This window comes from Armigeres subalbatus, chromosome 3 (assembly GCF_024139115.2).
Source record: "Armigeres subalbatus isolate Guangzhou_Male chromosome 3, GZ_Asu_2, whole genome shotgun sequence".
Taxonomy (NCBI): Eukaryota; Metazoa; Arthropoda; class Insecta; order Diptera; family Culicidae; genus Armigeres; species Armigeres subalbatus.
Window position 1 is genome coordinate 293,323,389 of NC_085141.1, and position 15,694 is coordinate 293,339,082.

Sequence of the window (15,694 nt, forward strand, 5' to 3'; positions counted from 1 at the left end):
AACTATATTTCCGCGGAATAAATATAATTATTGTTTCTTTTCTACAACTCAGAATTAGAATAAAATTAAAAATATTGCAGAACAACTGACTAATAGAAGACAGTTAATCATAACTATACGGCACGGTTAATTTTACTATAGTTTTCTGAGCTGACAGCATGATACCTTTCAGCACAGAGAACAGACGTTAAGCGTGTTAATACATAAAGAAGTACAAACAGATTGAAGCGAAATCTACGCATCAGCTGCTGTTGTTTTATTGAATAATGTTAATGCGAATGATTGTTTATGAAATTCTAACATAAGCATTGAGCAGAACGACCGTAATGTAGGTATAATAAACTAATAATAAATCGCTTGTATTTTGTCAAAAAAATGCACTACAGGAAAATGTCCAATGAAATACGATGATCATTTTAAACGACAAGAACTAACAGGCAGACTTCCACGACATTTTATAAATACTGTGTAATGCTTTGCCGAGTTATTTTTTTGAAGGCTAAAATGACCCAACGCCTCTCCTGCAGGAATTCATGGAATTTGGTTGTATTATTTTTATTTAAAGATGACTGAAAATCCTGAAAATAAAGTATAAGTATACGAAAAGATATATGAATGCATTTTGTTGTAGCCTGCCGATCAGAATGCCCCTCGTTCAATCGATCCGCATCCAGCTCATGAGTGGATGTAGTGGTGGAATGAAAACTGAATGAATATAGATGAATGAACATCGAGTAAACTAATGAATGTACGGTTACTAACGGTTGTTGTAGTAGTAATCGTCGTATCCAAGATGAATACACCACTGTGTATTCATCTTGGTCGTATCCTACACTGAAAACCAAAGCTACCCAAAAGTGGGTAGTTTGCACTCAAAACCGTGGTTTGGGCCAATAACCCAAATTTGAGTAAAATGACTTTTCTGGCACTAGGTAGTTTGCCTTTAATCCCATGTAAACAATTTACCCAAAGCTGAGTTTAATTTATCCAAAGCGGACCTTAATCAACCCAAAATAGAGAATATTGAATTTACTCAAATTTGGGTTATTGGGCTGAGCAACCTCGGTGAGGTGTTTGCATCTTGCTCTGGTTTTGATAGCAATCATGGGAAAGAAAGGGAAAACTACCCAATTTTGGGTAAATTTTTTCTGCGATATTCTCATTAGTGCGTATATTGAACTCATAGTTTGGGTTGATTTATCTGTCCGTGTAGAAACACCTGATCAATTTATTTATATACCTAATACTAATGACACACTGGTGGTACAAGTACCATGGTACAAGAATCTTGAAATGAGTACCATACCAATTATTGTCTTTATTAAAGTTAGTCTTGGAATAATTTTCTTGTTCTTTTGTACCATGGTACAAGTACCACAGGTGTGTCCTTAGTATAATCGTTTATGTATTTTTGCACATCCAGTTTGACAGTTTGTTGACACATCACGCAAATCAGACGTAAACATCAAAGTCCTGTTTGATACAATATTTTGTGGAATAATCATTAGAAAAATATGGATTACGAAAACGAAAAAGTGTTGAAGCTTGTATTTCCTGATAAATATGAAGGTAAAACGCATTTATTTTCTTTAATGGTATTACAGTAAGTCCAATTTTATGTCTTTTATTTCGTTAGAAATAATAAACAGCGACAATGCACCCGAATTCATAGACTACATGTTCAAGCTCGGCTCCTATAAAGTGGACCAGTTGAAAAAGGAGAAGACCCGATTACAGGATGAAAATAAGCAAAACGTGGAGCAAACCCAAGAGCTGGCCGTCAACAACTACAAGACGTTTATACAAACGGCGGAATGTTCGCGAGAAATCTACCGAAAGTTTGTTCAGACTGAAGAACGGGTTGAAAGTTTGAGCAAGAAGTTACCCGATTTTGCGGAAACTTGCCAGAAATTTTTGGACACCTCCAGCAATATTAACAGTGCGCGGCGACTGAACTCGTTGACTTTGACACGAAATGCTGAGCTTTTGGAAATCCTCGAACTTCCCCAGCTGATGGAAACTTGTATACGGGATGGAAAATACGAAGAAGCGCTGGAACTGGCAGCCTACGTGCAGCGTGTTGGTAGCAAACATGGCAACATTCCTATCATCGCTGTGAGTTAGCCTTCTACCTAGGTTCGGGAGAGAGTGCTCGTTAATCGTTATATTCCTCTGTCTATAGAACATTCGATCAGCCGTAGAAGCAGCGTGGCATACGATGTTGGTTCAGCTGCTGTCCCAACTGCGAACCGATCTTCAGCTACCCAAATGTTTACAGGTTGTAGGATATTTACGTAGGATGCAAGCATTCACAACCGCTGAATTGAAGCTGAAGTTTCTTCAAATACGAACCGGATGGTTTAAGGAATTGCTAGCAAAAATTCCTCAAGATGATGGTAAGCGTAACATTTTTTATCTTCTTCTTCTTATATATAAAAATGAAATGGTCTGTGTTCGTATCCGCATAACTCGAAAACGGCTGGATGGATTTTTTTCATTTCTTCATCAGAAACATTCGTTATAGTTTCCGACGGGTTTATATGATATTTCCTAATGCGAAAATTACGAGTAAAGTTGAGCAAATCGTGAAAAACTAAAATTGTGGTTCCTATGCAAACTTTGCATGGGGTTCGAGCCAGCCTCGGGCTGAAAGTCTCCTTAATAAAGACACAAAAAAAAAAAAAAAAAAAAAAAAAACTTTGCATGGGCAGTTCGGAACGCACATTCTCGCCTACTATGCAGGACAACGTCTGCCGGGTCAACTAGTTTATTTGATAATAATAATGATCAGTAGTGGACTTTTATAAAGTTTTTATCTAGGATGCACTGTTGAGTGATTCAAATTTTTACTTTTTTGCTCCCCGATGCTTAAACGATTGCATTTAGTATTGTAAATGTTTAGCTTATTTGGATGTAATTTGATTGTGCACACGTCATTTGAAGTTTGTATGAAAATTACAATGGAAATCGAAACTTGTATGAACGACCGTTCCGTGAGGTGGACCATGAACTATTTTAACATGATCAACGAATTGACTACATGGGATACTTCCTAAGCTGAAAGACAGTTGTTATTGCGAAGAGTTTTGATATTTGGAAGCAAAAGTTATAAACAAAACAAAAATGCTCATTATTGGTATTGATGATATTATTTTACATGTTAAATTAAATTTTCCACGATTCAGTATTTCCCAAATAGCTTTTCTTGCCAGCATCAAATCGTTTCGCAACAAAAATGATCTGTTTCCTTACTAAATTTCCCATATTTCCAACATATTTATATATTTTTAGAGCTTAATGGGAAGCATTGCGGAATGGTTTTTTTTTATAAAAATTGCTGTTTTTATAGTAAATTCCATACAATTTCCAACCAGCGCGTGCTCACTCAAATTACAAACAAATTAGCTAAAAATTTGGAATAAGTGTTGAACCAGCAAATGTAATTGCTTAAAAATAAGGGAGCGAAAAAGTCAAAATTTGAATCACTCTAATGCACTGCATTATCCATAAGTCTACAAGCCTTGATACAAAGTGTTCCAATAACAGATTCTCGTGTCCAATAAAATCTCGCACTTGGGATCATAGGGGCGTAACTGTATTGATCGATTTCTCTTCATCGATTTTTTCTTTCGTTAATATCTTAACTAAATTTAAAGTTACAATCGAGGTTGATGCGTCTGCACTTCTACAGTAAGATGCAACAATCATTTATCATCCCAAGAAATAAAATCTATGATAAACTGCTGAAAATCGCTGCATTGATAAAACGAAAAGAAATTGCTTAATGCTGTTATGCCCCTATGATACTAAGCGCGAGAAACAAACAAATTACAAAATTACCACAAGAAAAAGTTGTTGATCATAAAACTCGGCTACTATGGTTTGGCAAAAATCAATATCCAGTAATCAACTGATTGCTTTGATAATTTTTTTCGGCATGTCAATTCGGGACCGCTTTGCGATTTGGGCGTAACTTATTTTGTAAGCAAACATTGGAAGGCGAATTCTTGCTCCAGGAGGCATTTCCCGAGAAAACCACGGTATGTATTCAACAAAGTAGGCTTTCCTCTATCAGATAAGGGAACTAGTTTTGGGGAAAATCGCTTGCATTCTGCTGAATCCATGAAACAATGTTTGTTTACAAAATAAGTTACGCCCAAATCGCAAAGCGGTCCCGAATTGTCAGTTGCTTACCTTCATATAGGTAAATAATTTCCATGTCAACAATTCTCAAAAGACATGTTTTTAAATAACCTAAATAATCAACTTGAGTAATATGCTGTTGAATTTTTCAAACTCGTTTTACATGGAGAAATATAAAAAATTCTAATAAATTCATAAAACCTGCAATCTTTCTGAAAATTTGGCACAATATTCTGTATTTTCAAACATTGCTATGGAACTATTGAATAGACCATAATTATATTTATTTTTTGTGAAAAATTGTACCAAAATCTGCAATGTGACTGTTATGCGAATAAATAGCAAGATGGGACAACACAAGTGGGTTTTGATTTACAAATTTCAAGAACAAAGCCTATTATTTTATCAGTTTTTCTTAATGATGAGGTCATTTTTAGCTTATTTCTGGAAGAAAATCAAAATTGTCGAACATCGACATGGGACTCTTAGGCGAATCGCGGCAGAATATTGATTCTCTACGGTTGGCTTATTTATAAAATGGTTTCACCATTTGATGGTTTCAAATGGTCTCCATTCTCCTGATGCTAATCTGATGATCAACAAACTCAGTTAAACACTCGATCAGTTGGTTTACTTATGATGATTTTGTTGAAACAATCGTTTGTGGATCTACTTGAAAGAGGCGCTCTAATTATACGATATTTCAGCTAATGAAGATTGGCCGATACTTTTATAGCCGAAATTATTTGAATGACTATTCAATTAACTTGAGAAGAACTAGGTACAGTTGTACTTAGGCTATATTTATTTGGGCTATACGATTTACTTTTAGTACAACTAAAAAGAAATCTTATCGTTATTCGTTTAATTTTTGCCGGTCTTTTGCCTGATGAGTGATAGTTTTGAAAGTGGTTACAATGATCTTGAAAGAAAAGTTGTCACTCTCGTTACTGGACATCTTCTGCTGGCGGCGGTAGGATAAAATTTGAAAGTTAGTGTATCTAGCATGTGTGGGGAGGAAAACAACTGTGTATCAAATCCATCTGCGGTCACAAACGTTGTTGAAATTTCGTCTGAAATCCGAATACTGGATTTAAGGCCGTATCAGCCTAATCAGCTTCGACAGGAAACCATGTTCAGATATATCTGCCAAAAGCTTATTTCTTTTCACAGAATCGTACATTTGTCCCGCACACTCAAAGGACAATATGTGACGGATCGCCGTCAGGTTCCCACCGGTAGGCAGTGGACATTTTTTGCAAATTTCATGAATATTATATCCATCTCAATTGAAAAAAAATGCAACATTCCTCCAATAAATCCGATGAGAATCCTTTAGTAATTCCGGCGATAATGTTCCAGGGATTCCGAATGGAATTCTCCAAGCATACCGAAGGAAACCTCCAGGGAGTCTGAAGGCAATCCGCCAGAGATTCAGACAGGAATATTCCAGGGAGTCCTAAGGAAATGAATGTTTCAGGGATTCCAATGTGAATCTTCTAGAGATACCGAATGGAATCCTCCAGGAATTCCGACGGGAATGTTCCAGGAGTTCATACGGGAATGTTCCAGAGATTCCGTCGGAAATACTCCATGAATTCCAATCCAAAGTGAATGTTTCAGGGATTTCGTAGCAATTTTCCAGGGATGTAGAAGCAAATCGTAGAAGTGTTCTAAAGCAATCTGTTGAGGGATCCCGACGCAAATCGTCGAGAACGTCTTCGAATTAATCTTCCAGCGATTCCGAGAAGATCAATCAGCGATTCCGAAGAAAATCCTCCGGGGATGTTGAAGCAAATCGTTGAGGGATTAGTATTCTTCTAAATTTACACAGAAAATCCTTCATAATTGCAGGAGCTTGTGACTGTTACAAAGTATACCTCAACGTTGACTTTCTCAATCTAGATTAATCAAAACAACTGAAGTAGAGCCAACATTAAAACAAAAAATTCTTCGGTATATCCGCGGGAGACTCTGTGATTTCCACGGAAAATTCTTTAAAGTTTCAGCCTTTCAGCGTTTGGTGAAATGGCCTTTTAGACAGATGTAAATTAAACAAAATTCCGTGACCTTTACTTTATAAGTCGATACTGGCCTTCAAACCAAAAATCATCTAGCCAAATTCCATATAGCCGAGCCGAACTAAACGTTTATCTGAAGGAAAAATTATTTTAAAAAAATATTTTCAGTGGAATGTATTCAACTGTCTAAGACGAGTTAAGTATTTTCCATTTAATTTCACGACGTTTTGTTATCTTTACAAAATAACAAATGAAGATAACAAAACGTAGTGGAATTAATGGAGAGTACGTAACTCGTCTCAGACAGTTAGGTTTATATGAAACTGTTATCAGGTCGACAATGGTTTGTCCGAAAATTTCATTTTCGGGCCAAATGGTTCTTTCTGCCAAATGGCTATTCTTACCAAATGGTATTTTCGGTCAAATGGTCTATTCGGTCTAACGATTTGGCCGAACGTCCCTTTTGGCTATACTACATTTTTGGACAAACCATTTTCGACCTGATAACAGTTTCGGATATGCGTTCAATTCGGCTTAATAGGATTTGGTTAGATGATTTTTGGCTTAAAGGCCAGTATCGACTTGAAAAGTTGAGAGGTTTCCAAATTTCGTTCAATGGTCGTTTGACAAATTAGCTATTTCGCCGTAAATGAACCATTGGGCCAAACGATATTTTCGGCGAATGGCCCATTCTGCCAAACGACCATTTCGGCCAAACGTCATTCTCGAGGCAACGGCCAAACGACCTGTTAGTCCGCATAATGAAAAAACAGCGTATTATATGGTCAGATATTGTAAGACGTTGTAAGACATTTTACTTTACGGTTATCAAATTATTTTCGGACAACTCAACCATAACCACTCGACATTATCACTAAATGTCAATATTTACCATGCTAGCATTAGCATTAGCATTGAGCAATTCGCACAAATTGGTAGGTGGTACAAGCCAAGACTATTGTACGAGAGTAGCATCACTTTCATCCGTTACCATAGATAATGATTTGGGACTAATCTTTACCTCTTAGATGGAAGCAATGCACTCTCCAATAGTCGAGATCTGTCCTGGCCACGTCCTTGCGAATGCTGAGGAAGGGGAAGGATGGTTAGTTGGACACCTACTTAAGAAAGATGCAGAGAACTCTACGACCTCTCATAGGTGCCACGGGAGGTTTTGGGATTGTGTGAAAGGTTATAACAGTAGGAATCGTTTTGGTGGAACGTGAAACACAGAAAGAACTAAGATAGAAATACATAGTAGAAAATGGAATTGAATTGAACCTACGACCTCCTGCTTATAAGGCAGAAGCGGTAGCCACTAGACCACCGAGCTCGTCGTAAATGTCAATATTTACCATGCTGTCCTTAAAATGTTCTTAATTTCCTGCATTATATGTCAACTTTTCAAAATAATGTCGAGCAAAAATTTTGCACGTGAAGAGCCCGATTTTTTATAGTAACTTAACTTAACAACCCATTCAACATATTGTTATTTGTCTAATAACCGTACCACAAACTGTTGAAACTGTATATGAGATTGTTCGTTTACAGTTGTCAACCTTAATGGTAAGCGTCGCAACAGTAAAGGATACTGTTGCCGACCGCAAAGGAAAACATCCATGTACAGTTCGCAATTATGCGGGAGGGAAAACGACTTTTTTGGCCAAATTACAAGTTCGGCCGTATTTTGCTTTCAGCCAATGAAATTCCCAAGAATTTCCTATGGACAATGCACTAGTCGATAGACAACATGACAACATGCAACATGTTTACGTTTCTGTTAGGGAATACCGTTCGATAAGTGCAACGCATTCTAGACGTTAAACGGTTGTCAGTCGAAGTCAGATGCAATAGAAGTGTAATCGAATTGCAATAAAATTACTTGCAGTTGTCGAACGCCTACTCTGCCGTTCAACGCATGCTTGTACCAAATTCAAAAACGACAAATGAGAAAAAAGCATTTGAAATTGAACACTAATTTTCATTGGTGGCGTATAACCATAACACAAAATAAGATTATTACATCACAGAACCATTCAGAAGACTTAATTTCATTAAAATAATTCTTATTTTTCACTCACAAATAGAATTTGCGACAACGATCATGAAAATAGTTTGGCGGGACAGTTATGCCGAGAAATAGAGCACTTGTTTTATGGTTTCTACGCACATCAGCCCCGCTCAATCCATGATTTTGTGAATGACTACTGCGATTGACATATCTCTCCACATGCTTTATCTATGGAAGTGAACCTGCCACGTGGTTGAAGTGATTATGTCGCTTAGAATGAGTATTGTACAAATTACCCCCATTAAACCAGTGCAACAGGCTAAGATTGCAAGATCTAAACAGAAAATGCTATTTCAATGTGTGTTGCTTCATAAAATAACAGAATCCGCCATAATAATAAATTTAATCACCGCGAGACAACTATGCGTAAAAATTAAGCAATGGGACAAATAGACTTGATGTTGTTTTCAATGATTTTCCGAACAAAGTTCGAAATCTGATAGAGTTTGCTCTATGGTGAAAAGTCAAAATCCACAAAAACTAACATGGGACAACTATGCGTAGAAGGGCAGTAACTGTACCAAGAAATTCTCGTAGAAATCCAAAGAAATTCATAAAAAATCCGAGCAATTTTCCGTTGAAATTCATTTTTTTTTATTTGAATCAACATTTTGAACAATCTCCCGCGACATTCTAAAGAATTTTCCGTTGAAATTCCGAAAATCTTCTCGTGATAATCTCAGAGAATTTCCCTTGAAAATTTTCTTTTCCAACGTTCACACTTAGTTTTTATTTCTGCAGCTCGGTAAAAATCCGCACAGCCGTGCGCCAGCAAAATAAAACCTGATATTTCAGCAAAAATGACGTTTGTTAGCTGATTTTCGGCAAAATATTTGCTGATTTTCAGCAGTTTTGACACAAATCTCGGCAAAAAACATGTTTGCTGGGGCACGGCTGTGCGAATCTCGGTAAAAGTTCAACATTTTGCTGAGATCCCAGTAAAAAAAAATTAAGTGTGTTGGCTGTGCCAAACTAGCCGTCTTTATTATTCTAGACTGAGCGAGCAAGCCAACATTGAAACACCCATTCTACCACCCGCACTCTTCTACAATTATGAATGACTTTCTATGTAAATTTCGGCAAATATTCAACAGGAACTTTCCGTGGATAGGTATTCCGAATAGTTTTCTGTAGAAATTTGGAACAATTTCTCGTGAAAATTCTGAAGAATTTCTCATGTGAATTTCGACGAATCTCCTGCTAAAATTCCGAACATTTTTTTTTTTCTGTTTGTTATTCCAAATAATTCTCGAAACATCAAAGCATAGTTCTCGTGGAAAGTCTGAAAATAATTTCCAAATGAATATTTTGAAAAAAACTTAAAGAATTTTTTAGAGAAGAACATCAGATTTTTCTGGCGAAATTCAAAAGATTCTACCGTTAATGTCTTCAAAATATCCCGAAAAAAGCAAAAACATAATCTTAAAGAGACGTAACAATAAAATATCGCCACGCCGGTACACGCCGCCGCCGCATAAAATGGATTTCGGCGTGACGTCGAAAACGCCGCCGCAGACCAAAATTCTAACAAACGCCGCCGCCGAATTTTGGAACGGCGCACACCTCTCGCGCTTAAATTTTTCGGAAAGAATCGCTTCTTTTCGCAGATTTGTCGAAAAATTATTTCGGTCTTCTCAATACTGCTCATTCTTCACGTCGCCAGGCTTATCGTTAGTTAGGGCATAGATACTGACCAGACTGTAGTTAAAGTAAAGTAGAGAATTTGCCCTTCATTATCAACAAGAACATGCGGTGGCTACTCTGTCGCCGTCGCGCTAGATGTTTGCGAATTTCACGTTCTCCGTTTTTGGGCCAGAGATTGCGGCCACGCTTACGCCGACCTTTTGCAAATCATTAGCCAGGAACCCAAAACGTGCGAATTTCTAATCGTTGTTCTTTATTCGTTGCTGCGTTTGTTGCCGTTGAATACATCAGTTAACTCTACTTTTGAATTCCTTGGTAGCTGTGTAACCTAAATCGTGTTGAAGGGGCTGCCTTTTTGGGTACAATCCAGAGGGTGAGGAATTTTGCGTCCCTGATACTCGGTCGATGATTATCAATGTTGCACAGTGGGATTTGGTCAACAAGTAATTAATAAAATTTATTATTTTCAGCTCACATACATCTGACGAAAACAATTGAAGCTACCAGAGTGCACCTATTCAACATTATCACACAATATCGAGCAATTTTCCCCGAAGACGAGGACTCCATTTCCGGTTTGTCCACAATAACATCTGACCACAATGCACCCGACGGTAGCAAAATATTTCACAGTTGGTTACACGACCAAATAGTGGATTTCATTAACACCTTGGAAAGAGATCTTGCCTCGAACGACATCAACTCTTACGACACCATCCTTGGTCAGTGTATGTATTTTGGTTTATCCTTCAGTAGAGTTGGAGTCGATTTTCGATCACTTATCGCTCCGGTGTTCATCAGAGTAATTTCGCTGAACTTCCAAACGACAATCATCAAAGTTACACGTCAATTTGAGCTAGAAATTGAACGTTACACGTTGATCAACAAGGTCCCGAACGCCATCAAGCGTTCTAAATCAAGCGATAAATCTGAAACTAGCAATCACCCTCCCGAGAGTCTGCTGGACTTTACACCGCTGGCATTGTACTGCAACGAAGTGCTGACCGTCTTCAACGAACTTCGCTTATGCGCGCCCATTGCTTTGGCATCAACGGTCACAGAAATTTTGGAAGCATCGCTCGAAACTGTATGCAAGAACATTCTTTCTTTCTACCGCCAGGAGCAGCAAGCGTTTACCGCTTCCGAACGCGAATGTTTCATTCGTTTCTGCTCGTGCTTCGCCTACGATCTCATCCCTTACTTGCAGCGGTGCATTCATTTTATTTTTCCTCCAGCAACCATTGCCAACCACTTGGGGATTAATGGGCTAACGCTGCAAAAGCATGGCATTACCTATTTCCGACAGAAGAAAATCCTGGAACCTATCGAGTATCTCCTACCGGACAAAATCGAGTCCGTTATCAAGCAAGTCGGTGAACTCAACGTGGGACCGCAACGTTTATCATCTATGACGGAAGCTTCGCCGTCAGCTGATAAGGGTCAACCGCAGCCATCGAAGGTGGATGGCGATAAGATAGGGGATGGTACTTTTTCAACAGGTCCGGGTCAAAATATTCCGGAGTAGTGTTTTTCTGGTGCAAAATCTATACAAAGCGGTATCCGATATTGATATGGTATGATAATTCCGGATTAGCGAGAGCCCCTGGATAACTTGATAAAAGAATCAGATGATGTTGATTAGTGGAGTAAGTAAAGCATAGCATCAAGCATGCAAAACAAATACATTTACAAAAGTCTGCGATTTTTTGAGCTACACATTAATAGTATTTTTTATTTCAACTATGTCCGAATTGACCTCCTATGTAGAAAAAGGCCCGATAAATGCGTGTAATGCGTACTATCGGTATCTCGAGTGAAAAGACCCCTTTGAGTAGTTTATTGCTCCCTAAGATAGAGGGGGAAGGGGTGTCGTTAATTCTGAGATTTCCATAGCAAACACTTCATTCAAAAACCTACCTTATTTGGCGAGGTAAGGTAACTAATAGAAGGATGTTCGTTCGGAAATTCTGCTCTTTGATTTTACTCCATCAAAACGATTTTATAATCTGAATCAAGCAATTGTGCAACTCATAGAGGGATATTTCAATTTCCTAAATGTCATGCATTTTCAGACCTAGAAACAGACATTTAGAAAATTGAAATTTCACTCTCTTAGATACACTTATGTGATTAAGATTATAAAATCGTTTGGATGGAGTAAAATCAATGAACGGTTTTTCGCACAGAGTGTAGTGAAAAGGTGAAAACTGCCATGCCTATGTTCGTGATTTTACTGAGAGTGTCAAAAATGTAACGCACAGATTTTGCGTTCACCATGAAGCAGGATAGTGCGTAAATGAGTGAATTAAACCTCCAGTTGAGTAAAAAGAACTTACGCTAGGTACTTTTTTTAACATGATTTACTCCCATTTACTCCCACAAACTACTTCGACCCCATTTTCTCAAATTTGGCTTTCCGTACGGAAGTCCGAAGTTGGGTGGATTGAACTCACTTTTGGGTAATTTAGTTCTTCCGTGTACGAAATTGGTCCTCGTGATGTACACAACCTTGCGTTTGAGCAAGCGGAGTGCAACAACACAAACCATTCATTCAATCGAGTAACCGAACTGAACGGTTGACATTGATTTTACTGCTTCCGAACCAAGAACCAGGAACTTTCTCTCAGGACCGCAGAACCCACGCCAGCTACTCGGCTGCAAGAATTCAATCTCCTCGCCGACACTCGCTGGCTGTGTGTAACCGAGGAAGATGCGCGTGCGACCGATGTGCAAAGAGACTGGCGATTGGCGGCCTAAGATCGAGCGACCTGGAATATGACATTACATTCGATTTAGCTCCTGATAACTCGGAATGTCTGACCATTATACTGCCCACAATCGCATATTTGTCCCATATGAATAAGAAACCCAGCAAAGATGGGACTGATATGCTATCATAGGCAGTATACGCAAGGTTCAAAACGTAGGACGCGTATGATTGATTCGACGGGACAAAACGATTAACAATTTAGCGGAGAGGAGAGTTTCTCAATTAATGTATGTTGTCTTTTGGTAATTTTATATTTATTTCCCTAATTTTCTTCGGTTATATGTGGTCTAAAGTAGGTGATGAATTGTAAAACTGATTAACTCTTACTACGTAGACTAATGATAGCATGCAAACCAATACACAAAACTATAAAATTTGTTCTACGCAATATACCGGCATGATTTGCACTTTAACCTATGTAAACCACCCAGTATATGTGCATTTAACTTTGTACAAACCTAATTAAACACGCAGAATGATTCAATACCAAAAAAAGTAAAATACCGAAATTTGAGAAGATATTTTTTGCTCGATTTAAGTATCACAGAACAAAAGTAATTGCGATTACAATTTCGCCCGTAGCGGCTGCTTCTGACCGGACAGTTCCAGCTGCCGGATGTGGTTGAAAACTAATTCAGTATACTCCTCGCGATGTTTTCGGAAATGTCCCACGTGTGGCGAACGGTCCCAAACCTTGAAGGTGCACTGTAAATAGGTTCCCAGAAATGGTGTTAAGAGTGTTTGTGAAAGCAAATTAATGTGAATTTTCATACCTTAACGCCATTATTTTCCCAGTTGTCTCGTACACGACTGTTCGCCAACTCCGTTCCCACGGGGTCAGTTTTCGACACCAGAAAGAGTGCGGGACATCTCAATTGATTGGTGTGAAACATCTGGCTGGAACGAATGTAATGCGACGTGGCTGGTTCGTGAAATGCTTTCATGTGGTAGCTAAAAGAATAAAAATCACCATTGAGAACGGTTTTAGATAAGGATAGTGTAGTTCTTAAAAAAACGTACATCATGTATTTCCGCAGTGCGTTCTGCAGGGTTGGATTTCTGGGGAACATGGCGCGGGGTACCCCTTCCGGTATTTCCGTAATGTCGGCCGCACTGTCCCAGATTTGACCCTTAACACGATCCAGCACCACCTGGTAGGTTGGCAGATCCCGTAGAATGTGGACCAAACATTCGCCCCATAGATAACCTCCGACTGAGAATCCGTGGAAAAGTAGTCCTTTCTTGAATTCGTTGTTCTTCAAGAACTTGACAATGTCGGCTGCAACGAGCTTTTGAGGGAACACATTTCAATTGTCGTTTTATAGATATCCACGAGGAGTTTTTCTTACCTGGCTACCCTTCATAGGCCAGAGCAGCTGCCATGGTGTCAGCTGAGTTACCACAACGTCGTAACCTTGCTCGGTGTACAGTTCGGCATACTTGATCAGATGTTTCTGTTTGGCGTTCAACCACGCAAAAATTAGCACCACCGGTTTGTCCGAGAAGTTTCCAACACTGGAAGTATATTGGGATCAGAAGTGACGCAAGCGCGATTCGGAAACACCCAATAATTATGTGACGCATAATTTCACGCTACTATGTCTCCCTTTATCTAACCTTTTGTAACGCTTCTCGAAACCGTTTCCTTCCAAAACCCGTAACACAATTAGAGATGTCGTAAATTAATCGATTACTTCGATTAATCGATTAATCGTTGTAATAATCGATTAATTTTGAATCGATCATTACCTAACGATTAATCGATTCAATAATCGAGAGTAATCGATTTGTTACTAATCGATTAATCAGGATTTTACGACATCATAAGGATGTCGCAAATTAATTGATTACTTCGATTAATCGATTCATCGTTGTAATAATCGATTAATTTTGAATCGATTATTATCCAACGATCAATCGATTCAATAATCGACAGAAATCGAGAGTAATCGATTAGTTACTAATCGATTAATCGGGATTTTACGACATCTCTAAACACAATTTATGGTTGTTTCCTTGTCAATAATAGTTACCGTAGTGTTTTTGGATCTTTTTCAATGGTAGTCCGATCCTTAGAAAATACCTGGAGACTGCGAGAGATTTCCTGTATTGTGATATCGCTTCTCGGAGTGGCCATGTTGACCTAAAAAAATGTGGATTTTTATTTTAATGGAACAGTTCGATTTCTGAAACTTTGGGAATGTTAACCAAACCAAATGAAAGGGTGTGAAGGCGGAGAAATGCGAGAGTATTATCTTTTTTTTCTCCTTCGTTTTGGCACAGACCTATTGATCCATATTTGGAGAGTATTATCTGTTATATTTTTTAAGCTATTTTTACGTTACTTGTGGAACTAACAATGAAGTTTATTCGTGATAGATTATATGAGAAAAGATCCAAGAAACAAAACGTCAAAAGAATTTAATCTTTGCAAGTTGAGCAGGCTGCAGGGATCAATTGTAAAGAACAATAAAATATATTTTAAAAGGAAATATGAAGTAATTTTAATATAAAGAAGGACACCATGCAAGTTTTTCCTACTTTTTTATAGTAGAAATTAATATAATATACTTGGTACATGGCTTCAAGAAAAATGATTGGAACGCGAGTTATAAACAGCGGACGGGAATAGGGGGTGCTGTCCAAAAGGTCTTTCTCCATATCTCCAGAACATGATGAGCAGAATCATTGGTAGCAAGGATCGTAATGCTCACTCTTTCTTACGAGCAGACGCAGATTCTCACTGACGCAGATTTTCGCCGAGAAATCGTTTTGCGGGAAAGAGAAAAAGGCGTGATGAGAGATAAATATTTTTCCCTCACTGTCAGTGCCGCGAAAAGTTGATTTGCTCGTTTTCTGACTTGTCATCGTGCCATCACCAATGCATTAGAAGTAGGATTCATGAAACAAATAATCTTTCCCCAATAATAATTCTCGCCACAGACTTGGAAAAAAATTCTCCTTCGACCCGAAAACTTGTTTACGTATCAACGAAACGAAAAGTATGAACCCTGATTGGTAATATTTCAGACATTTGACAAGGTG

General features: G+C 38.2%; 2 protein-coding genes across 6 annotated transcripts in view; one reads left to right on the top strand and one right to left on the bottom strand.

Annotated features, from left to right (window-relative positions):
• Window positions 1–1,411: 1,411 nt before the first annotated feature.
• On the top strand, window positions 1,412–11,601 carry LOC134220339 (conserved oligomeric Golgi complex subunit 8). The gene is made up of 4 exons (XM_062699368.1): window positions 1,412–1,569; window positions 1,637–2,115; window positions 2,183–2,396; window positions 10,350–11,601. Exons 1-4 carry the CDS (start codon window positions 1,515–1,517, stop codon window positions 11,402–11,404), a joined length of 1,803 nt encoding a protein of 600 aa, XP_062555352.1. The 5' UTR covers window positions 1,412–1,514; the 3' UTR covers window positions 11,405–11,601.
• A 1,270-nt stretch (window positions 11,602–12,871) lies between these two features.
• LOC134224847 (SHC-transforming protein 1-like) overlaps window positions 12,872–15,694 on the bottom strand; it is an 85,777-nt gene continuing 82,954 nt past the window's right edge. For all 5 annotated transcript variants that reach the window (XM_062704481.1, XM_062704482.1, XM_062704480.1 and 2 more), the window contains 5 exons: window positions 14,683–14,792; window positions 13,999–14,164; window positions 13,670–13,938; window positions 13,423–13,600; window positions 12,872–13,354 (listed from right to left, as the gene is read on the bottom strand). In XM_062704481.1, coding sequence (XP_062560465.1) covers window positions 13,214–13,354; window positions 13,423–13,600; window positions 13,670–13,938; window positions 13,999–14,164; window positions 14,683–14,792 — 864 coding nt within the window. In that variant the 3' untranslated portion in view covers window positions 12,872–13,213. The remainder of the gene's footprint in view (window positions 13,355–13,422; window positions 13,601–13,669; window positions 13,939–13,998; window positions 14,165–14,682; window positions 14,793–15,694) is intronic.

What these genes read in the sequence shown, in the direction of transcription:
- LOC134220339 (XM_062699368.1), top strand. Translation starts at nt 1,515, where the DNA reads ATGGATTACGAAAACGAAAAAGTGTTGAAGCTTGTATTTCCTGATAAA. An exon ending in ATTTCCTGATAAATATGAAG is followed by an intron (nt 1,570 to 1,636) that starts GTAAAACGCATT and finishes TTATTTCGTTAG; the next exon opens with AAATAATAAACAGCGACAAT. An exon ending in AAAAATTCCTCAAGATGATG is followed by an intron (nt 2,397 to 10,349) that starts GTAAGCGTAACA and finishes TATTATTTTCAG; the next exon opens with CTCACATACATCTGACGAAA.